This window comes from Dromiciops gliroides, chromosome 2 (genome assembly GCF_019393635.1).
Source record: "Dromiciops gliroides isolate mDroGli1 chromosome 2, mDroGli1.pri, whole genome shotgun sequence".
Classification (NCBI taxonomy): Eukaryota; Metazoa; Chordata; class Mammalia; order Microbiotheria; family Microbiotheriidae; genus Dromiciops; species Dromiciops gliroides.
The window spans coordinates 103,161,261-103,171,346 of NC_057862.1; the positions used below are offsets into that span (position 1 = coordinate 103,161,261).

General features: G+C 38.9%; 1 protein-coding gene across 1 annotated transcript; it reads right to left on the reverse strand.

Annotated features, from left to right (window-relative positions):
* Positions 1 to 2,355: 2,355 nt before the first annotated feature.
* LOC122744067 (thioredoxin-like) lies at positions 2,356 to 2,673 on the reverse strand. The gene has a single exon (XM_043989407.1). It carries the CDS (start codon positions 2,671 to 2,673, stop codon positions 2,356 to 2,358), a length of 318 nt encoding a protein of 105 aa, XP_043845342.1.
* Between the last annotated feature and the right edge of the window lie 7,413 nt (positions 2,674 to 10,086).

A 10,086-nucleotide genomic window follows, 5' to 3' on the forward strand; every position in this document is an offset into this window, starting at 1 on the left:
AGAGAAATCTAGGATTATAACTTGAGAGTGTAGTAGGGCTAATTTTTTTTTTAAGGATAGGGTAGACTTAAGCATGTTTGTAGATAGCAGAGAAGAAGCCATTAGATAGGGTGAAACTGAAGGTTAGAGAGAGACAGAGGATGATTATGGGTATAATCTGACAGAAGAGATGGGATCAAGGGCATAAAGAGGGGTTAGCTTTATTTAGAAGAAAGATTATTTCTTAAGTAGAGACTGGAAGAAAGGAGGGGAAAAGGTGAGGGGGGAGGCAGGGGAAGAAATGATATCAAGAGTTTTGAGAAGAAGCATAGAGAGGAAGAAGGACCTTAACAGTCAATCACTTGTTTAGGAATACAAAGAGATAAAAGACATAGTACCTATTCTAAAGAAGCTTGTAATTGGGCAAAGTAATCATATATGAAATGGTAAAATATAAACATAAGGTAGTATTTGTGATGTCCTTAATGAACAGTATAGGCTGTAAGTACTGTAGGATTTTATAGGAGGGAACATTCACCCTGGGCTGGAGTGTTCAACTGTCACCACTTCCTATTCTCTCATCCCCATCTATCTCAGCCCATCTCTTATGTTCCAATTGAGTTCTGCCTGTTTATTCCATTTTGACCATTAAAATTTTCATTCTTTAATTCTTTGAAAAATTTCTCTTAGATGTGTTCCTTCAATCTTCTGGAACTCATGGAGTCCTGGTTCCCCACAGAAGTCAATACATTCCTGTCCATCCTTTCTAGTACTAGTGGTAACTTTTTTTTACACATACCCAACAAACTGGTCCTAGAGGGAAAGCTGACGTTCTTTTTTCCTCACCGCCACTTCCAGAACCTTCAATGTCACTAACCAACTTCTTTTGGTCACTCTATCCAAATACATCAAATGGTCTATATCCTAGTTATCTAATGGTTTCCAGGATATTCTTCCTCATTTCTAAGGAGATCAGCACTTGGCTCATAATTTCTTTCTACCCCGACCCTTGTTTATATTGAGGAACTTCAACATGTCTTCACAATTCTTCAGTTTCCTCAACTTCCATAGCCTTTTCCTTCACTCTGACTCACCCACACCCACACCCACAGATGGTTGCTCATACCCATGAAAGTCATCAGTTATACATACTCAGTTGAGCTTCACAACAACATATCGAGGTGGGTACTAAGTTATTATTCTATTTTATAGATGAGGGGGAAAAAACTCGATGGGGCTAAGTGATTTGCTCATGGACATACAGTTGGTGTCAGAAATAGCATTTGTACCCAGGTCTCTTTTAACACCAATACTATGTAACACTGTTATTTTCCTTTAAATTAAGGAACAGAACTAGGATTATTTTATCTGTGGCGTTTAAAATTATATGTGGTCATCTTATTTCCATCCCAAGTTTAGGAAAAATTAGCTGGGGTTTCTAATATATTTGTTACTTATAAATTAGAAGCTTTAGCACTAGTTTTGGGCATTAAGTATTTATTAAAGCATACCAAATATTAGTAAAGAGAGAACACTTGGCTCAGAAAGTTAAGAAAAGGCCTATCTAGACTAGAGCTCAGCCTGGTCTGCTTCTTCCTCCAAGTCCTCCTCCACAAGCACCCAGAGAGCCTAACTAAGAGTGGAAGCTTCCTCTGGGTCGGGAGGAGAGGCGGCCCTTCCACACTGCTCAAAGCTCATTGACTAGCATCATTCAAGTCTACTGGACTTGAGGGTGGTCCATGAGCAGAATGTGCTGAGGTCAGAGTTCAGAGAACACACCCCCTGAGGGCCAGGCTCTCAGGTAGGTGTGGTTTCAATCAAGTCAACTTTAAGTGAGTTGATCAGCAAAGTCAATCCGACCAATCTTAATAGAATCCTCTTGGGGGCCTCTGGGCGTCCCAGAACCCATTATTTTCTCACACACCTAAAGAATAAAAAGACTGATGCAAGAACTAGAATCAACTCACTTGACTCTCAAGTCTCATGTTCATTTTAATACACAACACAGATCTTGCGTTCCTTTCTCTCGATTCAACAAGCATTTGAAAGGTGACTATATGACAGGCACTGTGCTAGGTGCTAGGGACACAAAGACAGAAATAAAACAGCCCCTATCTTTAAGGTGCTTCTTACATTATACTAAGAGAAAACATGGACACAGATAAGTATATACAAAATGTATACAGAATGAATATAAAATACTTTTTTTTCCCAAAAGGGTAGGATTTACATTTTATTGTCATTTACAGTCAAATGTTATTTGGATACATGCTCTTGTTACACTTGATCTTTTTTTTTTTTTGGGAAATAGAAAAAATTATAAGCTATATAATTTAGACTGCTGACAGTTGTTCACACTGTTCACAAGATCCACAATTACTTGAATTCATTAATGGTTGATTCAAGCTTTTCTTTATTGGCTCCAGAAAATTCATTCACCTTTTTCCCATTTTTATGGAACTGCAATGTTGGCATGCATTTCACTTCATACCCTGCAGCAACATCCTGACAGTCATCTACATCCATTTCTATGAAGATCACATCTGGGTACTTTTCACCAAGTAAAAGAAAGAAAGGCTTGATCATTTTGCAAGGTCCACACCATGTAGCTGAGAAGTCAACTACTACTAATTTTTCTCCAGCATCTTTCAATTTTGAGTCAAAGTTTTCCTTGCTCTCGATCTGTCTCACCATCTTTTCTGATGGCTTGGGCAGCTCTGGCTGCTTGAGCGGTTTGGGAAGATTGGAATATAAAATACTTAAAAAAAATTTTCCTAAAGCAAAGGTTCATTCAACAGGCCCTGCACCCTCAAACTCCAGTGGCTCCCTTTTGCTTCCAGGATCAAATATAAATCCCTCTGACATTCAAAGCCCTTTCTAACCTAGCCCTCTTCTACTTTTCCAGACTTACACTTTACTCCCTACCACATACTCTTTGATTCAATGTCAATGGCCTGACTGGTTCCATCAACAAAACGCGGCATCTAGAATCTAGGTATTTTCTCTGGCTGTCTCCATGCCTAAACATTTTCCCTCCTCAACTCTGCCTACTGACTTCCTTGCTTCCTTTAAACCCCAATTAAAAACTTACCTTTTATAGAAAGCCTTTCCTAAGCCCATTTAATTCTATTTCCTTTCCTCTATTATTTCCTCTTTATCCTGCATATAGCTTGTTTGTATATATTTGTTTGTACATTGTATCCCATTAGCCTGAGCTCCTTGAGAACAGGGACTGTCTTTTGCCTCATTTTGCATCCCCAGTACTTAGCATGGTACCTGACACACAGTGGGCACTTAATATTTATTGACTGAATTTTGGGGAGAGCACTAATAATGGTAAAACTCAGGAAAGACGTGCCATGGAAAGCAGAAGCTGAGCTGTGATTTGAAGCTAAGAATTCTATAAAGTGGCAGGGAGGAGAAAGAACATTCCAGAAATGGAAGGGAGCCAAAGGCAGGGAGATAAGAAATAGGATGTTACATATGAAGAATAGCAAGCAGGAAAGTTTGACAGGAATAGAGAATATATGAAGCAAATTCATCATCATTTCATATTTACACAGAACTTTAAGGTTTGCCAAGTTCTTTACAAATATCTGTACAACCACCCTGGGAGGTAGGTTCTATTATTATCTCCATTTTACAGATAAGGAAACTGAGGCAGAGACTGACTAGGATTTCACAGCCAATAAGTGTCTTGGGCAGGATATGAACTCAGAGCTTCCTGACCCTAGGTCTAGCTTGGAAAGAAAGAAGTCAGATTGTGAACAGCTTTAAAAGGCAAATAGAGCATAGCTTCTCAAAATATCAGGGAAAATGTTTAGAAAGGAGTCATCAAGTGGCAAAAGCCCCAGAGAAGTCAAGATGGTGGCAGAGAAAAGGTCATTCAACTAGCAGTTAGGCTATTAGTAACCTTGCCTGGAATCGTTTCAGTTGAGCAGTGGGGACTTAAGTTCTATTTTACATGGAGTTGAGGAATGGAAGTAAAGATGTGGAGGCAATGAATGATTTACATGTAGCTTTTTTTGGAGTTTGGCTATAAAAGGAAGAGATAGGTCTGTAGTTTAAGGGGATAGATAACAGGGCCAAATGAAAGGTTTATAAGTATGGTAGAGACATAGCAAAGTAGTCAATAAATCACTGAAAATTACAAAAAGGTAAGGGATGACTGAAAGGATAACCTCATGGAAGTAGTAGGAGGAGATGGTATCAAGGGCACTAGTAGATGAGTAGTCTTTGCTCCTACCTTTGAGCTCCCTTGAAGTACTGGTGCTGTCTTCAGTTACCCACTATAGCTAGGTTCAGGCCCAGCCACAATTCACTTTCCTCAGCCATTTCATTGATAGCTTCCATGCTGATGGGTTCCAAAATTGACCACAAATAGCTTAATACTTTCATACCTGGATCTCCTACCCTGGGGATCCACTCATCTTGAATGGTGGCCTCTTTGCCCATTATATCTGGCCAGGCTCTAGACCGTAGCTGCTGCTTCTTCTTCTTTTTTAGTGAGGCAATTGGGGTTAAGTGACTTGCCCAGGGTCACACAGCTAGTAAGTGTTAAGTGTCTGAGGCCAGATTTGAACTCAGGTCCTCCTGACTCCAGGGCCGGTGCTCTATCCACTGCGCCATCTAGCTGCCCCTAGAACGTAGCTTCTTAAACTGTGGGTCAAGGCCCCAGATGGGGATTGTCTAACTGAATGTGGAGGTCTGTCTGTTGGAATGTAAACTACAGAACCAAATCTAGAGGAACACGGGCCACGGAAGAATATTTTGATTTGGAAATGTACAGGGATGGTGACCCTTTCCAGGACCAATGAATGTAAACTACTTAAGGGAAATGTCTTTATTTTTTCATTTGAATCCCCAATGCTTGGCACAGGGTTTGGCACAAAATAAGTACCTAATAAAACACTTCTCATTCATTTATCTTTTTTTCTTTCTTTTTTCTTTTTTAGTGAGGCAATTGGGGTTAAGTGACTTGCCCAGGGTCACACAGCTAGTAAGTGTTAAGTGTCTGAGGCTGGATTTGAACTCAGGTACCCCTGCCTCCAGGGCTGGTGCTCTATCCACTGCGCCATCTAGCTGCCCCCATTAGCTTTTGATTTAAGAAACATACTAAAGGAGGCACTACTTCATCTATCAGATTGGGATAGTACAGTGGCTGTTTTGTTTAATATACCCCTTTTAAAATTCTGATTCCGAAGAAGAGGCAGATAGATAAGATACTGGTAATGGGTGTGTCAACAGGTAAAAAGTGTCCTCCTACAAATCACAAAAGGTTACTTTGCTTAACCCTAATAGTTGTGTAGATATGGTGATGAAATAAAAACATTTTCTAACTAGTCTTGTGTTGAATCCTACATAAGGTGAATCAGAGGGTTCCAGCCTTCTGGGAACTTACAATTTGGCAGGAATAATATAGACCTCAAGAAACAACAAATATAAAGTATATGACAAAGACTAGATTATTATAGTAAAAAACTATTGTAAATTACCTTTGACAAGCACAGTAGGAGTTGTGTGCCACGCACTTAAGGTTTTCATTTCTAAACAATATGATTTAAAACCAAGTCATTTGTTGATGTTACTAAGGGAAGATTTGTAATACAGAAATCTTACCTTTTCTGTAGTACCACATGACACCAAGAAAGTTTTATGCATTTTCACTGCCATCTAATGGAAACTTTGAGCATTGGGATTCCATATATGCAATAGGTAAAAATTTCCCCTTTTTTTGCTTTTTGCCTATTCAACTCTATAGAATAGGTTGATAAATGGCTAAATATGACATCAAGATACCCCTGATGATGCTAGTGTTGATGGTTTTACCCTTTGAAAAAGACATGCAAACATCCCCTCCTTTTCTCCTCTCCACATGTGGGGAAGTCAAACAGGTTATAGTTGGTTTTTTGTTACATAGACTTGGAAAGTCATATTGCTATGTGTAATATCATATATAAAGGATTATGTGCACCCTTTCAGATCCAATGCTTTCAGTATGCTCCAAGACAAACTTTGAAGAAAGGGGAGAAGAGAATTACTCTCAAAGAATGTGGAATTTTCTGGATTCACGTGATCTGAATGTAATCAATTTTATTTAAGAGCGCACTCTTTCTAAAGTAGAATCTGGTAGCTATACTCACTTATCTCAAAGATCAAATATATGGGGGGGAGGGAGAAAAATCTGAAATTGTAAAGCTTGTATAAACAAAAGCTGAGAACTATCTTTACATGTAACAGAAAAAATAAAATACCTTATATGTAAAAAAAAAAAAAGATCAAATATATCTCAGGACCAAATGAGATATTTGTAGACCTAAATATTCACACAAAGTAGACACTATAAAAACCCTCAATTCTCCTTCCATTCTCCCCACCCTCTATTCCCTACCCTGGTAGCTTTACTAAACATGCATGACAAAAGGGTTACATGAAAAATGGCAAAGTACTTCCTCCCACACTTGAGGAAAAGGCACAGTAGACTCAATCTGACTGTTCTCTCATGGATGTGCCCAAATCATTCATTTTTCTGCATAAAATTCAAGCCAACCTTCCTGATCTTCAAAGAGCTGCATGCCGCTGCATTAGCCTCCAGTTCTGCCTATGTCTTTCCTGCCATCCGTGGTTTGTCCCAGTATTTCTCCAGGGTGCTTTATGTTCTTTATAGACGTGATTTTATACTGTCCCACATCATTCCCTAAACTTGTCGAGCCATCTCTATGACAGTAACACCCCTTACAAACTGACACCCCATCAGTTCTTTCCCAAGTCATCACTCCTGCAGCATATATAGACTTTTCTCCTTTAGTAAAACAGTTCAACTCTACACTATCCTCTGTACTTGAGCCATCATATCACTGAACATGCTTTGCAAAGCTCCGTCCTATTTATACAACTGAAAGGAGCTGGAGAAAATCATGAAACCATGCTGACTGGGACTACTACAAATGTATGTGCATAATCTCAGCCAGGCCTTCACTGCAGCAGGGTAATTCTTTTATACTTCCAGAACTGATTTACTATCTTTTTCATCTCTCTTCAGATCTCTAATAGTTCCTTCTCCCTCTTACCTGAGGACTTCGTCTGAAATTTCACTGAAAAAACTGAGGCCATTCAGCAAGAGAGTTCTCCTCAATTTTACTTCTCTATTAGCTAGCTACTCCTTCACCTCTCTCAAACAAAGGTGGCCCTTTTCCTCACTAAGGAAAACGCCATTACACACACTTGGTCCCATTCCATCTTCTCCAACAGACTGCCACTCTATTATCCTCACTCTCAGTAATCTTCAATCTCTCCTGGTCTTCTGGCTGTTTCCTTTCTGCCTGTGTCTCCCTAATACTTTCTTTTTTGTTTTTTGCAGGCAATGGGGGGGTTAAGTGACTTGCCCAGGGTCACACAGCTAGTAAGTGTCAAGTGTCTGAGGCCGGATTTGAACTCAGGTACTCCTGAATCCAGGGCTGGTGCTTTAACCACTGTACCATCTAGCTGCCCCTCCCTAGTACTTTAAAAACCCTCACTTGATCCATCCATCCCTACTAGCTTTCAACTTCACTTCTCTTTTTTGTAACTATTCTCCTTCAGAAAACCGTTTACAGTTGGTGTCTCTACTTCCTTTCCTCACTCTCTTCTAAATTCTTTACAATCTGGCGTCAGACCTCATCATTTATCTGAAACTGTTCTCTCCAAAGTTACCAATGGTCTTGTTTTTCCAAATCTAATCTTTTCAATCCTCATCTTTCTTGACCTTTCTGCAGCTTTTGACATTGTCAATCCCCTTTTCCTTTGATATTCTTTTCTGCCTAGGTTTTCATGAGACTGCTCTCTCTTGGTTTGCCTTCTGATTATTGTCAGTCCTTTGCTGAATCTTGATCTAAGTCATTCCCACTAATAGTGTGGGCTTTGTCTTAGTTCCTCTTCTCACCCTAGAATATTTCTCTTAGTGATCTCAATTAATTCCCATGCATTTCAATTATCATCTCAATGAAGATGATTCTCTGATTTGTCCAGCCCTAACTTTACTCCTGACCTTCAGGTTTGCATCTCCAAATTGCATACTGGACACCTTGAAATGGATGTCCCACAGATATCTTCAACTCAACATATAAACGAATAAAACAAATTTATTATCTTTCTTCCCAACCACTCTCTTCTTCCAAATATCCCTATTACTATTGAGGACATTATCATCCTACCAGTCACCCAGATTCAAACCTAGGTATCAACCAAAACTTCTTACTCTTTTCTCAACCCCCATATATTCAATCTGTTGCAACATCCAGGATGTCAATTCTATCTTCTACTTTGAGGACAGGTACTGTCTTTTGCCTCTTTTTGTATCCTCAGAGCTCAGCACAGTGCCTGACACATTGTAGGTACTTAATGTTTCCTGACATCTCTCTTACACATACTTTCCTGACACTGCCACCACCGAGATACAGACCTTATACCTCGACTTGTGCAATATAGCCTTCTGGTCTCCCTGACTCAAGAGTCTCTTCACTCCAGTCTAGCTTCCATCTGGCTGGTCAAAGTGACTTTTCTAAAGCACAGGTCTGATCATATCATCCTCCTTACTCAATAAACTCCAGTGGCTTCTTATTGCCTCTAGGATCAAATAGAAAATCCTAAAGCCCTTCAAAACCTGGCCCTTTCCTACCTTTCCAGGGTTCTTATAACTTTCCTCCCTCCATGTAATTTATAATAGTGACACTGGCCTCGTTGCCCATAAAAGACACTTCACCTCTCCCCTAAGTGCATTTTCACCAGTCCAAAATCCCTGGAATGTTCTACCTAATCTTCACCTCTTGGCTTCCTTCATTATTTCAGCTATAATCCCACTTTTTGAAAGCAGTTTGTCCTGCTTTCATTGCTTTCCCCTCAAAGTTAGTGGCTTCCCTCTGAGATTACCTTCAATTTGCCCTTTATATATCTTGTTTTCACACGGTTGTTTGCATGCTGTCTACCCCATTAGAATGTAAGCTCCTTGAGAAACCTTTTTTTACCATTCTTGCAACAGTCTTTAGCATAGTTCCTGGCTGAGCATTTAATAAAAGCTTGTGGGCTTGCAAATTCCAGCCACTATATCTACCAGATACTTGAATTAATCTGAAGTATTGTGTGTGAATTGTTCTGTTGCAGCTGACTATGCTTACAATCTCAACTAAGGTCCTTTCTTTTTCTTTCCTGTTCTTTATTGAAGGTAGGTAAACCAACAGCACTGACTTTTTCCCCCCTAAGTACAATTCATTACACACAACTTAAATATAAGTAGATAGAAAGTCTTGTATATGAATAGATCAGTCTTTTGTATGAAAAAATTCTGAACTTTCATCTACATGCTTTTCCAATTTGCTACTTCTATATGAGGCTGTTTCTGATTGACCACAGTTACTTGCATAGAGTTCTAGAACTGGGGTCATTAAGATCTGAATTCAAATTGGTCTCAAATATTATTAGCTGTGTAACCTTGGGCAAACCACTTAACTGCTTGTCTACCTCAGTTTCCTCATCTGTAAAATGGAGATAGAACCTAACTTCCAGAATTATTGTAAGGATAAAGGAGATAATATTTTTCAAAACTTAAAAGTGCTATGTAAATGGTAGCTATTTTTTTCCCAAGGATTTTTTTATTCTATTACTACATTTTACAGCCATTAGATGATCAACAAAACATCACTTTTAAAAAATCCAAAGCAAACCTCACATACACAGTCAAGTCAAATGTGCATTTTTCATTTATCTTCTAATAAAGTTCTATGTTACATTTCAGTAGCTATTGTTTTGAAAGTACTTTGCACTTCTGCAGATATCCATTTCAAACACTAACTCTAGGGGCAGCTAAGTGGCACAGTGGATAAAGTGTTGGTTTAAGATCTGAGTTTGAATCCTGCCTTATATATACATATAGATATATAGATATATAGACGCACACATAGGTATATAGTTATATGACCCTAGGCAAATAACTAAATGTAAAACAGGGATAATAATAGCGCTGACCTCATACCATTGGGAGGATCAAATGAAATTATAAAATGCTTTGCAAACATTAAAGTGCTATGTAAATGTTACTATTATTAACCTGTATCCCACCCCAAAAATCACATG